The 18,573-nt window shown below is 45.9% G+C and overlaps 1 protein-coding gene across 10 annotated transcripts in view; it reads right to left on the bottom strand.

Annotated features, from left to right (window-relative positions):
• The window catches only part of LOC309518699 (ankyrin repeat and fibronectin type-III domain-containing protein 1-like), a 373,330-nt gene that overhangs the window by 13,855 nt on the left and 340,902 nt on the right, over positions 1-18,573 (bottom strand). For all 10 annotated transcript variants that reach the window (XM_082199046.1, XM_082199043.1, XM_082199047.1 and 7 more), the window contains 5 exons: positions 6,221-6,328; positions 3,256-3,355; positions 2,869-3,001; positions 2,366-2,485; positions 609-824 (listed from right to left, as the gene is read on the bottom strand). In XM_082199046.1, coding sequence (XP_082055172.1) covers positions 609-824; positions 2,366-2,485; positions 2,869-3,001; positions 3,256-3,355; positions 6,221-6,328 — 677 coding nt within the window. The remainder of the gene's footprint in view (positions 1-608; positions 825-2,365; positions 2,486-2,868; positions 3,002-3,255; positions 3,356-6,220; positions 6,329-18,573) is intronic.

The raw sequence follows: 18,573 nt of genomic DNA, 5'->3' as shown, positions 1-18,573 counted from the left end.
AATGCAGGTTCCACGTATTGCCAGACAGTTGGTCTGTCTAGACCAGTACTGGTTAGTCCAAAGATAGGGAACTTCTTTTAACCTGGGGTCCACTTCCTATTCTGGCAACCTTCCGGGGGGGGGGGGGGCAGGACCAGAACAATGAATGTTAATTTTATCTTAATATAGTAGTCTAGTCTCTCCACATGTACACACCCCTCTCTATCTTACATCCAAACAAGCCACAGTCCAAACAGACAGAAACAAGTAACAAGCCACAGTCCAAACAAGTAACAGAATTCAATGACACATTCTTTGTAGCAAAAACAGCCAAGCAGGGCCACTGAGTATGGCCTGGGAAGAGTCCCAAGGATCAGAAAGGTGACCCCTAGGGGTTCTCCATCCTTGTTTTCTATGACTGGCAGTGGATTTTCAAGGTCTGAGGTAGTGGTCTTTTCCAGCCTGCCTTCCTAAAATCCTTTTAACTGGAGAGACTTGGGACTGCACCTGGGATTTTCTGTATGCAAAGTATTTAGTCTGTCACTGAGTGCCTCTGAATATGAGCACAGTCTTTCCATCACTAAACACACACACACACACACACACACACACACACACACACCAGGCACCTGCATGGTCATCAGCAGCACATCCAGAGCTGTAGGCTCTTCTGGAGATGAGATGGACTTGCGACTTGTCTGCAGCTTTGAGAGGGGGACCCAGTGGACACTTTCAAAGGTCTGGTTTGTTTTCACCTCCTTTAGGGTCACGACTAAAATATTGCCCTGCTTGTCTTTGATGGGCTCAAAAAAGACATGTCCCAGATCCTGAATTCCCAGCAGACCCTTCATAATAATAAAGAGAGGAAAAAGTCATTTATGGAGAGTGGAGTCTGGCTCTAGATAGCATATCCTCTATACTCTCAAAGGGTACACAGTGGTACCTTGGTTCCTGAATGGCTTGGCTCCTGAACAAATCAGCTCCCAATGCCGCAAACCCAGAAGTGAGTGTTCCGGTTTGCAAACGTTTTTTGGAAGCCGAACGTCTGACTAAAAAGCTTCTGCGGCTTCTGCTTGAGTGCAGGAAGCTCCTGCAGCCAATCGGAAGCTGGTTTTCAAACCGTTTTGGGAGTTCAAGAACCAAGGTACCACTGTAACAGTAAAAGGTATTGAGCATTTAAATATTCAGACAGAAGTGCTCCTTTGCTACCTAAAACCAAAGTCACCTGACAATACATGAATAATAAGCAGGGCTGTCAACAGATGAAAGCATATTTTAACAATTAACCAATTAAATTTACATATATTTATAAATTACAACACTTTGGCAAAGCTGTTTTTAGTGAATCTGAATGAACACAATGTTTTTTACTCATTATGAAGAGTAACTAAGATGGCCATTGGCTTCTTGAAATCTTTGCTTTCTGCTGTCTGACAATGCAAATATTCATCGTACATAGTTAAAAAGTTGCTTGCGAAAAAGCTTAACCACATATGGAACTGGCTATACATGATAGCCAACAAGTACAGCCATTTCAGTATGTCACTATCATTTATAATACCACCAGGCTGAATAGCCTTTCATCGGGAAAATGGTAGGGAGTACATAGTCTGCACCACTGCCTCCCCCATCTTCATCAGTCACCCCTATTTTCATATTTGTTACATATTTATTTCTGCTTATTCTCAGCCACCTTGGAGGTCTGTTGTCAGGCAGAAAGGAAGAATAAGTTAATATTTTCTGCAATCTATATCACTTTCCTCAATAATTACTTTACTGGCATTGAAGGAATCTGTTTTGGAGGACTACTTCCAAGTACCTGGTGTGCATTATATATTTGCAACTAAACTTTTAACTGATGAATTGCACTAGTTAATCAATTAAAGCTTGATCTATTAAGATACTTGTTAAAACATGAAAAATAGAGCATAAAAATAGAAATGTCTGTTTTGCTCCCAATAATGTAGCACAGAGACAACATAATGGCTTCACAATGTTCATGTTGGGTATGAAACAAATGTTTGAACAGCTAACCATTTATCATTAAGATTTTTCCCAAGAGGTGAGTTTATGTTGGAAAGGAACACAGAAATTGGCCCCTGGCCAGAGACACACCCAAGAAATTCTGAACGTTATCAATTGCTTCTGCTTCAAACTCAAATGCCTTCTTAGCGATGGCTGTATCTCCTTGACTTTTCAATCCTACTCACCTGCCTGAGTTGCTTAGTATATGAAGGGCATTAGATCTATCTAGCTGAAGTTCAGATCTAATGATTTTGACCTAAATATCAATGGATTGAGCATCAGATGTATGAGTGATATGTGCCTAGCTGGCAAAATACCCATCTTTGGCACTCCTGTGCCTTGAAGAGGCCTCTTTTCTTACCTGCATCTGTGAGATGGCCAGAAGCATCTTGAGACGTGTTTGCAGAATGCAGGAACATGATGATTGGGAGACAGTGACACACTGACGCAGCCACAGGATTTCATCCCACATGCATGATACCTACATCAAGTATAGCAACAGGTCATTCTAGGATTCTCAGGTCTGCCCAGTTTTATATACAGCGGGTATGAAGTTCCCCAAGTTCAGCTTTTTTAAAAAATGAATAGAGGAAACATGTTTGTATCCTAACTAGAGTCTCTCTCTCACTGCAATTGTGCACCTTTTCATATTGTCCTATGCTAGGCTCCCTCTCCTTATATTTAAATTTTTCTTAAGTACAGTAACAATATTGTTTTTACTTACTAGAAATAGAAAGAGTCAAAGGAAAATGTTTCAATGGACTACAAAATATGTATTTAGATGTAAATTTATAATGTTCTTTTAAACATATTTATTTAACCTAAAATGACACACATTCAAAAGTCACCCTACTAAGCGGTCACCTTAGTGAACCAGAGAAAATCCTGCATGAGCAGGCAAGAATAGGTGTCATCTATCTCGACCACAGGGATCTGATCCTCATGCGTGACCAATATGTTGTCATCCTTGTAGAATATTGATGCCAGATACAGGCCCCTGGGAAAATAGAAAAGAGTTAGCTTGGGAGGGATTCATCATCATCATTGTTTTTACTGGGAAGTATTCTTTCCACCATGGTGAGGAGTGAGGAATGGAAGAAAGATACAGCCGCTTCCCTCCCTATTTCCCTTGTTCCCCTGAAGTGCCTGGGAAACAGTGAAGTGACCCACACACCCGGTTTCTGGGAAACTCAACAAATATAGCAATGGGGTGCATAGGTGGACGGATGGCATATTCTCCCCCCGCCTTACCTTTTCAGTGTTTTTAAGAATTTGCTGCCAGGGTGGAAGAGATACTTCAGACTCTTGGAGACAGAGTGTTTTCTGCTCTGTGGCTGATTCTTACAGGGTTCTGAGGAGCAAAGCACATGCAGAAGGCATTACACAAACCATTATTTATACTACTGTCAACTCATCCTTTTTCTTATTACCTAGCCTTGTGTATATATCTACTAAAGATTCAAGATAAAAGACTAGGCTGATTAGGTAAAACCAAGAAGATATGACATTCATTCCCCATTTCCCCCTTGGTGCAAACTATTACTCTGCCAAATTTACATAGCTCTTCCTCCCCCTAGCTTTTGTGTGAGGGTTTCCCAGCACCTTTTCCCCTTGACCTCTCTTTTCTTCAGCTTTCTATGTTCCAGTCCCTCTTTTCTCTCAACACTTTACTATCACCCACATTCATTCTACAGGAACCTGCTGATTTTGTATCATGCTGGCTATTTTGTTCTATTTTTCAGCCATGCTACCAACTGGATCCCTGCTTTCTTTCCACTGTTCCTTCTGTAACTAAGCCTTGCTCCTCAAAGGTTTTGAACATTCCATCTCTAAGGAGGGCTAGCAGACAAGCGGCAACCAGTTTTTAACCTATTAAATATGTACAGAAGATAAGGACTGTAAAGCACAATTAAAGTTCCATATATTATTTTAATTGTGCTTTATAATTCTTGTTTCACTCATCTTAATAACCCTGTGAGGGATGTCCTAAATATTTTAATTTAAAAAGCAGAAGATAATCAAAAGATACAGCAATCTATGTTTGTTTGAGATTCAAAGAGAAGTAAAAAGTCGTAGTTGGATTTGTACCCTTAGATCACATAGATTAGGGACGCGGGTGGCGCTGTGGGCTAAAGCCTCAACGCCTAGGGCTTGCCGATCGAAAGGTCGGCGGTTCGAATCCCCGCGGCGGGGTGCGCTCCCGCTGTTCGGTCCCAGCGCCTGCCCACCTAGCAGTTCGAAAGCACCCCCGGGTGCAAGTAGATAAATAGGTACCGCTTACCAGCGGGAAGGTAAACGGCGTTCCGTGTGCGGCTCTGGCTCGCCAGAGCAGCGATGTCACGCTGGCCACGTGACCCGGAAGTGTCCCCGGACAGCGCTGGCCCCCGGCCAATAAATGTGAGATGGGCGCACAAACCCCAGAGTCTGTCAAGACTGGCCCGTTCGGGCAGGGGTACCTTTACCTTTACCTTTATCACATAGATTGTCCCTTTAGCAGTTGCCTGTAGAATTTGAACTCAGTTCCCAAACACCACTAACAGACCACACTAGCATACAAAAATCAGTTAACCCCAGTGCTCAAATTGCAAGGGAGCTAGAAGAGTCCCAGTCTCCTTTACCTTTTGTAATGGTACCAATTAGCTATTGTTTCTAGAAGTGTATGAAGTATAACTTAGCTAAAATTTGGGGGAGTCAGACAGAAGATTTCATTAAGATGCTTCATAATATTTCATCCATAATTAAGGGCTGGTTTCCGCAGTTCAGTATTATGGTTCTGGTCGAGATTTGTTTATTGCATACCACAGTTATATTAGTCAGCAGATCCAGGTAGGAACAACAAGGAGGATGCAAGAGAAAGGCCTTGTCATCTGCTGTGAAAGCAAAGCTTCTACCAAGCTGGAGATTCTCATATAATTTACAAACTCATTTTTGAAAACAAGAATATACTGGGACATCAGCTGTTAGCCTCACTCGACCCTGTGGTTATTTATATACACTCTCTTCTTGGTGCATAGGAAGTTGGCTTGATTATTTTTTTTCTGAGGGTTTCAGCAGCTTATTTCCTTCATGAGCTTTTCCATAGAGCATGCATAGTTCTCCAAAATACAGCATCTGATTACTACAATGATTCTCTTGAAACCACTGGGAGCCTGATACAAGTACAGTGGCACCTCGGCTTACGTAACCCTCTTTAGGTAAACTTCACATTATGAAAGCATCAAACCCGGAAGTATCGGGCCAGGTTTTGCCGCATGTGCAGAAGTGGTCTACCACCCCTACAGGCATGCACAGAGGCAGTCTACTGCCACGCACATGCGCAGAACAGTGCTCCTCGGGTTGCGGAAACCTTGGGATCTGGCCGGACCTCCGGAACATCCACTGAGAGCAGTCAAATACAACATTCCTTCTTTTGCTAGAGTGGACATGCAAGGGAATGTTTGGTCCATCCAGTCAAAACTTCCTGTTCCTCCTAGCCTGGAGCATCCTTCCTTGCATGTGACTAGTGGGTAGGCGTGACCTGGTAAAAGGCCAAGGCAGGTTCGAATCCCTGCTATGTGGTGAGCTCCCATTGCTCGGGCCCTGCTCCTGTCAACCTAGCAGTTCGAAAGCATGAAGTGCAAGTAGATAAATAGGTACTGCTCCGGCGGGAAGGTAAATGGTGTTTCTGTCTGCTGCTCAGGTTCGCCAGAAGCCGCTTAGTCATGCTGGCCACATGACCCGGAAGCTGTACGCCGGCTCCATCAGCCAATAAAGCGAGATGAGCGCTGCAACCCCAAAGTCATCCACGACTAGGCACAATGGTCAGGGGTCCCTTTACCTAACTTTAAGCCTAAAGCCTGCCTTCAGGGATCACACTGTGCTCTGCCCGATCGTGAGTAAACTTTCTTTTTGTTACTTATGAATAAGACTGTGGTGTCTTTCTTCTTTTAGGAGGGATTCAAGGGGTCATACCAGGAAAATATCAGAACACATTTCAATCTGGACAAGCCAAATTGAATTGTGTATTGTCTTAAGAAACTCACACAAGTTTGCAACTAGTTTTCTGCTGTGTAAAGAGGAATGCACTCTGCTAAGTAAAGGAACTTGCTAGTGCAACTTAGGAAGGATATTAATAAACAACATATCCTTTCCTGCCACTCTGAACATGGCCACAATGAATAGGCTATTCAAGAGAACTGGTATCTAAACTGCCTATGGACACAAAAGTGGGACTCACCGTGACACACACATTGTTGGTGCACCATCTTCACCTGGCTTAGAAGATGGTCCAAAGCCTCAGCTTGACCTCTTCGCCTTGGTGCCCGCCCATCATATTCTCTCCAGTCTGAAGTGGGAAGCAGATAAAATACATAGAGAAATAGCAGCACAAGCTGTTAGCAGTTCCAGTCCATTACAATATTTCCCCCTCACAGTTGTTTCATACCCATAGTGCACTACTGAACAGCTTTCTGGATAAAACATTGCTCAAAACACAATTGATCTATTGACACTAAAAGCTAGACTTGATGAATGGGTGAAGATCATCACCATTTGAAAGGCTTAGTCTTATATAGTGGTTTTCAATTTACAGGTCAGACCCACAACTGGGTCCAATCCTTACCTAAATGGATCAAACCAGCAATAGCACCACTACCAACTTTTGTATGATCATTTTCGATCTTTAGACCTGGTTTGCACATAATAGAAAATCATGAATGAGCAAGCATGAGGGTTCCTGACACAAAGAATGTGGCTGCATCCCTCTGTCATGCAACTGCCATGCTATCTGGGGCTAAGCCATGTCATTATGTCTGAACCTGGGCTCATGGGTTGTCTCTGCCAGACAGATCGTGAGTGGTAAACCAAGAACAAACCTTGGTTACAGCTTGTAGTTTGTCTGGAGTGAGACACCTTAAGCCTCGATTTAGACATATTAAGTCACACCAGGGTTTAGCCCTGGGTAGCACAACAAGGAAAGGACTGGGGAAGGAGTAAAAACACCACTGGAAACCCACATGCTTGCTTGTTCATGCTAAGATATGGTTTGGCTTAGTGTTACATGCTAAGTAGGCCTTAATTGGTTTAAGATTGAAAAAGAGAAAAAGGTGACAGTAGGAGAAGGGGGGAGGAGAAGGGGGGAAGGGGAAGAACACATAGGAAAAATATGGGTATGTACAGTAAAACATTAATAGCCAGTTTCATACTGTAGGTTGATGTTTAAAAAGTCCTGATTTTGCAAAGATGGAAGATAACGATTATATCTGCAGTATGACTAAGGTTACATATAGTCCTTGTTTTAGAAATCAAAATTCTGCACTGTGGTACTCCAAGTTCTGGAGCAAGGAAAATCATATTATATATCTTGAATAAATTACATTAATTTAAGAAAAATCAGTATATTTATTTATGTTCTATTAATTATCAGGCTGCTAGGCATGGAGAAAAGCATTGCAGCCCCATCGCCTGATAACTGGAAATTGTATTCCGCTTCTGGGATTTCACCAAGCCAACATGTTTTAAAGTATATCACTGAAATCCAAAGTCTAGTAACTGTATTTCTTGTTTTAATGAATGCTGAGATTTTTTTAAAGATGCCGATTCTTTCACTTAATAACAATTTCTTCTATTTAGTACAGAAATGCAGATAGTTCTGCCTAGGATTCCTCCTAGCTTTACATGAGAGTTCAGTCTTAAGAGGTGCAAATCATGTTAGGCAACCCAGAAGCAGTAACCACTGGTGGGAACTGCTCATAAGGGTGACGGAATTTAACAGCTGCCGCCAGTAGGAGGAGACGACAAATCATAGTAACAAACAAGGTTGGGTCTGTTGTAGCTCTTTTCAGTATTTCCGCAGCCTCATGTCGGCTGCTGGCCTTCAACTGAGCAGAAGTTTCTTCATACTAATGGTGAGAGTTAAACTCACCTAGACAAATAAATAAATAGAACCTCTTCCTTGTGCTTCTTAGTTATGAGGTGGCAGAGCTACTGAGCAGCACAGGCTAGTGTGGGGGAAGCAGCCCTTTTACATTAACTTTACATTAATTGGTTTATACACTCCCCTGTGCTGCTGTTTTCCATGGAAAGATCAGCTCTGTTAACTTTGGCTGGGACCTGGTGCTATTTTTAGGTGCTTTAAAAACACCCAGGGAGGTGCTGCACACTTTTACGTGACAAAAGTTGGTTATTTTTATTTAGGGGAGAAATGTTTTCTTTAAAATTTGAAAGCAAGGAATAAATTACTTTATAACTCAGGCTGGAATGTTATAGTTACTGTCAGGGGATGGTTAGCTGCTTGTGCTTAAAATTGTGCCCCTTCAGAGTTTGTGCGACCCCACAAACCTCTGTGTGTGACAGAGCTCCTCAGACATGTCTGCTCTAGTCACTAGTAGAGTCTGACAGTGGCTGTCTGCGGAAGCGCTTCCAGCAAAGAAGTTCCTTAACGGAAACGCGTCTCCTGGACTCACGACGTGGCAACTTCCGGCGCAGCATGGGTCTCCCTGCAGTTGCTTCTGACACCTCCCCGCTATTTTCGCTCGAAGTGTCTCTCACCCCTTTCTCTCCCCTGCTGCTTCCTGCCTGGGCTGCTGCGTCTCTCTCAGCATTACTGAGATCCTCCTCCAGAGACCCCGCGCTCCCCCTGCTGGTCCCTGCTTTGGCTGTTGACTCTCTCCCAGTCTCTGGGAGCCTTACCACTTCCCTTTCCTCCGATGTCAGTTCCCTGACATCCACCTCCCCTCCAGGGCCCCCCTCTCCCCCGCCCCTACTTTCTCCTCTGGGCGGTGAGGAGCTGAAACCCCTAAAAGAATCCTCTTCATCTTCAGACGTCTCGAACAATTCCCTCCATCGGTCTTCGTTCCGACTCGCTGAATCCTCCTCCACCTCGGAATCAGCGAACCCCTCCAACTCTTCTTCGTCGTCGGTGGTGGCGAAGTATTCCCTCCGGAACCTCGCCACTGGCTGGGGTTTTCTAGGGAATCTCTGATGAAAAGTTTCAATCAAAACCTCGTCATCTACCTCCTCTGCCCTGACCCAGGTGTTTTCCGACTCCGGCTCCCCTTCCCACATTACCAAATACTCTACTTGCTCTCCCCTCCACCTGGAATCGAGAATCTCCGCTACATGGTAGCTGTGTTCTTTTTCCTCCATAGCTGGTCCCCTATTGACCCTCCCCTCTCTGTCCCCTATATACGGTGACAGCAATGATCTGTGGAACACTGGGTGCAACTTCATGTGGTTCGGTAACCGGAGTCTGAAAGCCACTGGGTTGACCTGTTGCGTGACTTCAAATGGGCCCAGTCTTTTGGGTCTTAACTTCTTACAACCTCCTTTAAATGGTAACCCTTGGGTGGACAGCCACACCTGGTCCCCCACCCTAATGCTTTCCCCTTCCCTTCTGGTTTTGTCTGCCTGCCTCTTATATTCCTCCTTCGCCCTGTTTAAATTAAGTTGGAGCTGGCGATGGATCGCTTCCATTTCTTCAACGAACTGTTCTGCGGCAGGAACGCTCCAGTTCTCCCCCTCCCCCCCTGGGAAGGCTCGGGGATGACACCCGTGATTGGCCAAAAAAGGGCTCATCCCCGTGGACACGTTCTCTGCATTGTTATAGGCAAATTCTGCCAACGCCAGCTTCTCCACCCAATCATTCTCTCTGTCATTCACATAACACCTCAAATATTGCTGGAGGACACCATTAGCTCTTTCCGCCTGCCCATTGGTTTCTGGATGACGGGCAGTGGAAAAATTCACCTCTACATGCAATAAGCTCATGAGCTTCCTCCAGAACCTGGAAGTAAATTGTTTCCCTCGGTCCGAAACCACCCTCAAGGGGGCACCATGCAACCTAAACACATTTTCCACAAACAATTTAGCGGTTTCTTCTGCTGTGACCGCATGTGAGCAGGCTATAAAGTGGGCCATCTTGGTTAACAGGTCTACCACAACCATAATGGCTGTCTTCCCTTTGGACCTGGGCAGATCAGTCATGAAATCTATTGCCACTGCCTCCCATGGTCTTTCCGGCGTGGGTAGTGGTTCTAATAAACCTGCCGGTGCCCGCCTCTCCCCCTTGGCTCGTTGACATCGGTCACACCCTCTCACATATTCACGCACATCTTCCCTGACCTTGGGCCACCAGAATTCCCTGGTAACCAGCCACATGGTTTTGTGTTGCCCAAAATGCCCTGCTGTGGGGCTATCGTGCAGTTGCTTGAGTACCTTTTCCCTCAATTCCCCTTCAGGTATGTATAACGCTCCCTTGTAGTACAACGCCCCGTTTCTCTCCTCAAAACCCCCGGGTTTGTCTCCCTCCCTCCTGAGACCCCTGAGTTTGTCCTGGGCGTATTCATCCTGCACCGTTCCCTCTACCAGTTCCCTTTGCCCCACCAAAGCCGCCCCACACACCCAGCGGTCCTCGGGAATAACATGGGTCTCTTCGGGTGCACCCTCTCCCTCCAAATATTCAGGTTTGCGTGAGAGAGCGTCCGCCCTAACGTTCTCCGGGCCTGGTACGTAACAAATCTCAAAGTTAAATTTGGAGAACTCCTGGGCCCATCTCAACTGCCTTTGGTTGAGCACTCGCGCAGTTCTCCAATACTCTAGATTCTTATGGTCCGTGCACACTTGCACCTTCTGTTGTGCACCAATTAGTAGGTGCCTCCATCTCCGGAAGGCCTCATAAATCGCAAGAAGTTCCCGGTCGTGCACCGTGTAGTTTCTCTCAGATTTGTTCAGCTTTCGCGAAAAGAAGGCACACGGTCGCCACTCTGACCCCTCCTTCCCCGGCTGCAGAAGAAGCACCGCCCCTATGGCTCTGTCCGAAGCGTCTGTTTCGACCCTCAGCTTTTTTTGTAAATCCACATGTAGAAGTTGTTCGTCAGAGGCGAAGGCCCTTTTCAGTTCCTCAAACGCTCGCTCCGCCTCCCCCGTCCAAACAAACTTCTTTTTGCTGCTGAGACAGTCCGTGATGGGCGCCGTCAGGTGGGCGAAGTTTCGGATGAACTTACGATAAAAGTTTCCAAACCCTAGGAACCTCTGCACATCCTTCTTGGTCTTGGGTGTTTTCCATTCCAGCACCGCTTGAACCTTGCCGGGGTCCATGGCCAACCCCTTGTCTGACAAGCGGTACCCCAGGAATTCCACCTCCTTGGTATGAAACTGACACTTTTCCAGTTTCACCCACAGTCTGTTGGCTTGCAGCCTGCTCAACACTTCTCTGACGTCTCTCACATGTTGCTCCTCATTCTCCGAATACACCAACACGTCATCTAAGAAGGCCACGCAATTCTTGTAGAGCAAAGGCCCCAGTACATGGTTCATAAAGGCTTGAAAACACGCGGAGCCTGTTTGTAATCCAAAAGGCATAACGAGGTATTCAAATGCCCCCAAAGGGGTGAACATGGTGGTCTTCCATTCATCCCCTTTCCTTATACGTATCAAGTTGTACGCCCCCCTTAGGTCCAGCTTTGTAAAAATCTTTCCTTTTCGCACCCTGGTCAAAATATCATCAATCCTGGGCATAGGAAAAGCCGCCGGCTCTGTCACTGCATTTAGGGCCCGAAAGTCACATACCAGCCTCGGCTTGTCCGTGTTTTTTTTATCCACAAAAAACACTGGGCTACCCCCCGCTGCCTTGGACTCTCTGATGAAGCCTCTCTTCAGGTTCTTGTCAATGAACGCTCGCAACTCCTGCATCTCCCTGTCTGACATGGCATACAACTTGCCTACAGGAAGCTGTGCTCCAGGGAGTAAATTGATCTGGCAATCAAAGGGCCTATGCGGGGGTAGTTGGTCCGCTTCCTTCTCGCTGAACACGTCGCTGAGATCAGCATACTGTGGTGGCACCTTCCCCTTCTCCATCACTTCCGTCCCTGCTAGGGTGGCTTGGGCCCCTGCTGACCCCTTTTCCGCCCTGCAGTGTTCTAAGCAGTGTGCGGAACCGAAGGAAACCACTCTTTGATGCCAGCCCACCAGCGGATCATGTAGGGCTAGCCAGCTCATTCCCAAAATAATGGGAGCGCCTCCCAAGGTGGCCACATTAAACGCTATCAGTTCTGTGTGCCTTGCCACCCTCATTATCATTGGGACGGTCTGCAAGCTGACGCCTCCTCCCAACAGTTCCCTGCCATCAATCGTGGTCACCTGCAGGGGGTTGCTTAAAGGGATAGTCTGTATCTGGTGTTCAGCAGCAAACTCCTTGCTCATGAAATTGCAGGAGCTGCCTGAGTCCAACAGCGCCTTTATTTTTAGGGGGTGTCCATTTTGCAGCTCTAGCGACACTTCAATCACTAGAGCAGGTCGAGGAGCTTCTGGCACTGGCACTTGGGGAAGGGGCACTTTCACTGCTCTTTGGCCTGGCTGCAGTGCCCTGCTGGCAACCAGGCGTTGGCTTTTACCTGCTCCGTTTCTCCCTGCTCTTCCCCCTCAACAGCTCCCACCATCCCTTGCCATTCCTTCCTCTGGGGGCAGACTCTGGCAAAGTGGCCTGGCTGTTGGCAGAGATAGCATTTCCGGGCTCCCTTTCCCTCCTTCTTCGCCCCCTCACTGGGCTTTGAAACTGCGCGCGCGCGGGCTGTTCCGATTTCCATCGGCTCTGCCGGCGGGAAAGCTGGCTCAGGAATGTCTGGAATGCGTAACTCCTTCCAACGTTCCCCTCTCCCTTCCCGCCTCTCCAAGGCTCTTGCCTCCTGGCGCGCTCCAATGGTCAGCGCAGATTTGGTCAGCTGATCCATAGACCCCGCCCTGGGGCTCCTGGCCAGCTCGTCTTTCACAGCTGAAGAAAGACCTTCTTCAAATAGCATCTGAATGGGTGCCGCCGATAAATCCCACCCCAATCTGTGAATCAGCATGGTAAATTCAGTCCAGTACTCACGGACAGATCTGCTTCCCTGCTTGCAAGCCATTAGCTGTCTGCGTACCACCCCTTCCTCAATATCGCTGGAAAACATGATATCCATTGCACGAAAGAATTTCATAGTGTCCTTTAGGATATCGTTGTGCGTTGCCATCAGGGGTCGAACCCAGTCCCGCGCCCCCTTCTCAAGATGCCCAATTACGAACGCAACTCGCGATTCCTCATCAGGGAACTCATCAAACTGCACATTCAGAGCATATTGCATCTCAGTCCTAAAGGCATGGTAATCCTTGGGGTCCCCCCCAAACTTCTGCACCAATCCTGGTACCTTTCTGGGGAACTGAGTGGTTCTCCCCTTTTTGTCAGCATCCTGAGCCCTTCTCTCCTCGAGCCTCGCCGTCTGCAGCGCAAGTTGGACCTCCAGAGCTTGATACCTTTCTTCCAAGCTTGGACCAGCTCCAACCCCTGCGTCTCCGGTTCCGACTGGGTTGCTCATGATGCTTTCTCCTGCACAGGCAGCGTACAGAGACTGTCAGACTGCTGTCAGGGGATGGTTAGCTGCTTGTGCTTAAAATTGTGCCCCTTCAGAGTTTGTGCGACCCCACAAACCTCTGTGTGTGACAGAGCTCCTCAGACATGTCTGCTCTAGTCACTAGTAGAGTCTGACAGTGGCTGTCTGCGGAAGCGCTTCCAGCAAAGAAGTTCCTTAACGGAAACGCGTCTCCTGGACTCACGACGTGGCAACTTCCGGCGCAGCATGGGTCTCCCTGCAGTTGCTTCTGACACCTCCCCGCTATTTTCGCTCGAAGTGTCTCTCACCCCTTTCTCTCCCCTGCTGCTTCCTGCCTGGGCTGCTGCGTCTCTCTCAGCATTACTGAGATCCTCCTCCAGAGACCCCGCGCTCCCCCTGCTGGTCCCTGCTTTGGCTGTTGACTCTCTCCCAGTCTCTGGGAGCCTTACCACTTCCCTTTCCTCCGATGTCAGTTCCCTGACAGTTACATTCAGCTATTTTATACAACCCAAAGCTAAAGGGCCTAATCCATCAATCTGAGCTCCGTTAACTTCCAATTTGGTCATGATGGATTTGCATCCCTGGACCACATGGACAGTCCTTAAAGGTATTGCCTTTGTGGTTGATAGAGCAAGATGTATAATTAGCAGAGGAGAGAATGACATACAGTTGTTTAACTATGAATGTCTCATCATGTTAGAGAATGATTGACCATGAAAGACACAATTGACATCTCTTAAGTTGTACACAACAGCAACATTATTTACAGAAACCTTGTCTTGTCTTGGCTGTTGTTAAAGGGATGGAAATCCTTCTTGGCCTCAGTGACAGGAACTCTATGATCTAACTGCATTGTAAACAGGGGAAAATATAACTATTAAGTTTGTGTTTTTTCTTTTACTTGAATTCGGCTTTGCTGTATTATGTGCATTTCATATAATACGCTGGGATGAAAATCATACATCACCTTCATTGAGCCTGTGAATGGGGGCATTTTCTGCCACTTTCTCAGGGGAAAAGGAAAACTGATACATTTTAGGGGACACAGGCATATGTATACCCATGCAAGATGAGATGGCAGAAGGCTTCCTTAAGTATTCCTTTATTTAAAACAGAATAAAGCAAAAAGACTTTCCACCATTCAGAGTGGCAGCAGAGCTCCAATCAGCTGCCCATTCTGCAGTAAGGGCAGCTGTCTTTCCTTTTAACCGACAATGCTCCTGGGAATGAAGCTATGTCATGACATAGCATTGTTCCCATTTAGGCATCATATACGACCAAAGTGGTTGCTGGTCCAAATCCCTACAATACAGGAATGCTGTCCACAGAGGTCCCTGGGTGGGCTCAAACCACCAACCTTTTAGTTAATAGCCAGACATACTGATCCACTGCACTACTGAGACCTGTATTAGAATTAGAACTCTGATGCTGCTTCAGGGGCAGCAAACCTCTCTTATCTAAAAGGAAGAAAAACTTAAGAAAACTGCTCCCTCATCCCACCAGAATGTATCAAAGCTTCCACTCTTTAAAAACCCAAGTTACAGGTGAAGTATTAGCTTCTCACTCCCCCAAAATAAACCACTGAACCCTTCAGGTTAGCTGTACACAGGGATTCTGGTCCCTTCACAACTCACCAAAGCCCAAGCTTATATGGTGTAAAATTTATTTCAGTTGGCTTCTAGTGATAGGTTATATTAAGTATCATACTATTATACATCTTGAGCTCTTGGGATGGGAAAAGCAAAAAAAATCTAACAACCCAAACAAAATAAATATATAAGAGAGTAGAAAGGAGATTAAGATACCAAAATAATATTTTAAATATAGGGCATTTTTTGTTTAAGAAAGGAGGATAGAGAACCATTTAATAATTAGAAGTTTAGATAAAAAGAAGCATTGCTATTGCAAATTATGCTGCCATGAGAATCCCTGAAGAGCATGTTAATCTGTAGGACTTTGGTGTTTCGGATAACCAGAATTTGGAGACACAATGTTCTGCTGTTTGTGTGCTGTGTGCCTTACAGTATATCCAGGGTATACCTTCTCTTCCATCACCACTGTTGTTACTACTAGACCTATCTGTCCTCATGTGGGAAAATGATTGCTTGTACATAAGAGCATGAGCAGAGTTCTTATTATTGCAGAGTGATTTTACAGCATGAGATATTGTTAAGAGCATGATGAGCGCGTGAACACCTCATGCTAGACTAATGATTGGCTCACGTAGCATAACACTCTCTTTGTCTGTGTGGGCAAGGGCAAGGTTGCATTCCTTTGATTGTTACTTTTGAGTACCAGGCAGAACAAGCGCAGTGCTGGAGGAGAGAGGATGATTTATTTCTTACTGCACACAATAAACATGGCACGGCTGAAGCCAAAGCTTCTTCTTCAAGTCATCTTGGTGTGAGACTGATTTCTTACTGATTTTCTTACTGATGTCGAGCTGGTTCTCGACAATTGGTGCCCCGTGTGACTACCTTCGGACTCCACGTTGTTTCTCATCGTTCAGCGCTCACCACACGTCTTTCATCCGCTATGGATCCCGGTGAGTGCTCCCTTGCTGCCCCGTGTATGTGATTCTGGACTACGTTAAGGACTTATCAGCACTTATCTCGCCCGGCAAGGGCTGCAGACGCGTCGTTCATCCACCTAGTGGATCCCTGGTGAGTGCTCCCGACCCCCCCCCCTTTCTTTTGCCATTATGGGGCAGTCTCTCTCTCCACCACAGAAAAAGTTTTTTGAAGACCTTAAATTTCTCTTGGCCAGCAACAGCCTCATTGTCTCAGATGCGGATATCGTGTCTCTTATAGAAGCATTGGATACCCACTGTCCCTGGTTTTTTCCTCAGGAGGGGAATTGGCATTTAAAAGACTGGGAAAAAATAGGACAGTTTTTCCAAAACCATCCTCAGATTGATGTCAACGTTTTGCATGCCTGCTGTAAGGTTTATAAGGCTATCTCAAGCTTAACTCCTACAAATCTCCTCCTGGCCGCTGCTTCAGCTCCTTTGCCCCCCCTCCCAGTCCTCATGCTGCCTTCCGAAGCACCATCTTATCAGCCTCCTAAACAGGCAGACATTTTTCCTCCTTCGGCTCCTGTCGTCCCTCCTCTGCATTCTTCGCATTCCACACCCCCCATTTACACTCCTCTCCAAGAAGAGATTCTTTGTACTGCAGCTCCGTTGCTGCCTTTTGATTCTGATACTCCAAATCTCTTTCCTGTGATTGCTCCTGCACCCCCAGCCCCCGTCATGCTGACCCAAACCGATGTTCTCGATGGGCTGACGGGAGGAGCAAATTTTCTTCCTATTGCCCAACAGTTGGCCCTTGATCCTATGTATTGGGCAGCCACCACAGCCTCAGCCCAAGAGACTTTGGCCTCTGTCCCTGATGACAAGACTGAGCGCAATGGCCGGTGGGGGAGCGTCAGACAGGGTCCTGCAAAGCCCTATGGACAATTTGTTGATCGCTTGTTTAATACCTTCAAGCGGCAAGTTCAGGACCTGGCAGCACAAGAACTGACTGTACGCCAGCTTGCGTTTGCTGATGCAAATGAGGACTATAAGCAAGCGCTGCACCTTCTAATGGCAACATCAAATATAGCCATTGCTGATATGCTTAAAGCCTGCCAGTCAGTGGGCACTGCTAGCCACGGCCTGCTAGCCACGGCCTGGTCCTCCTCCGTGTCCCAAAATCCTGCAAAGGATAAAACCTGTTGGCTTGACAGTGGCTAAGGAAAAAAATCCAGCGGACTTTACCCATTACGTACCTGGGACACAAGCTGACAGCATCTGCAGCCATTCCAGTTACGCCTCAACTACAGTTTCCTGGTTATCTTAGATTGGTGGATTTACAACAAATTCTTGGACAGCTGAATTGGATAAAGAGTTATTTGGACCTGCCCACCTCCACTTTGTCTCCACTATTTTCTGCTCTTAAAGAACACAAAAATCCAGCGGACAAGATCACAATCACCTCTGCAATGGAAGAGGCTCTTCCACAGCTGTTCCAGTGTTTCCTGGCACGCTGAAAGGCCATCTTCACCCCTACTGCATTGGCCCCCCTTTTTTCTTGGGAAGCCACTTCAACCACCAAACATCATTACAGTTTTGCTGCCTCCTAATAGCAACCATCCCATCTGTGTCATTACGCTTCACTGGGCTTAGACTTTTGACTCAGCAGTACAAGGAGCAATACATCAGACTTATTTACAGCAAATGGGCTCCTGTATCTGCAGAAATGGTTGTGTGACTTCTTCTGGATTGTGGTTTTTACATGCCAATAATCGAACCACGAAATATCACGCAGGTTGCTCATAAACAGCCATTGGACTAATTTACCATTCTCATCCTTATTGGCATCACTTGGATTTTACCCCCCAGATTTTTTTTTCTCCTCCCTCAGGAGTCCTGCCTTATGATGTGTTCCCCTGAGCATGTACAGAGGGCTGTCTTGGAACTATTGTGGACTCTTGGCAGGGGAGGGGGTGAGAGGATTTTAGTGTGTTCCAGTTGTTTCATTTTTGTGCTTTGGCATGGTTCCCGGACAGAAAGAAAGTTGCAATATGGTTCTTTAGCAAGGCCTACGAAGACAATGGGCTCTGTTCTCGACCTTGTTGCAAACTTTTTAGTTACAGCAAGTGGAATATGCTTGAAGCGAAAAAAATATGCTTGGCTAGTGCCCTTTTAGCTGCTGAGAAAAATGATTTTGAAAAGCTTTAAAAAGCTTTGAGCTTTTTTTTTTTGGTGGTGGTATTCTAGCATTCCAGTAAATGCTTCATTTAAGATTAGCAATAATATGAAGGACAATCGTATAAGTTTATCACCTGTGTTTTGTTGCTTGCAGAAATAGTGCCTTATTGTTTTTGTTTTAATCATAATAGCAATAAAATTTTAGGTCATTATCCATATTGTAATTGGACCTATGAGTATGTTAATGAATCTTCTTGTTTTCTTAATGTTACAACTATGAGTGATAGGCCAAAAGTCTCAGTTAATAATGTCACAACCTACATGACTTATGAACAACAGGCTGCGTGTAGAGATTTTTATGCTTGGTTGGACTGGATGAGAAAGAGCAGTAAATCTGCATATTTGCTTCAATCTGATTTAGGGTTATTCTGTGGCAAATTGGACCGAAGCTTTGTTTTTAATTCTATCATCTTTGTTTTAAAAATAATTAACAAAAAAACAAAAAAAAAGTCAGAAATGAGAGAAGTTGCTTTATAAATT

The sequence above is a fragment of the Podarcis vaucheri genome (assembly GCF_965113315.1).
Source record: "Podarcis vaucheri genome assembly, chromosome: 14".
Taxonomy (NCBI): domain Eukaryota; kingdom Metazoa; phylum Chordata; class Lepidosauria; order Squamata; family Lacertidae; genus Podarcis; species Podarcis vaucheri.
This window is presented reverse-complemented; position numbering and strand designations above follow the sequence as displayed.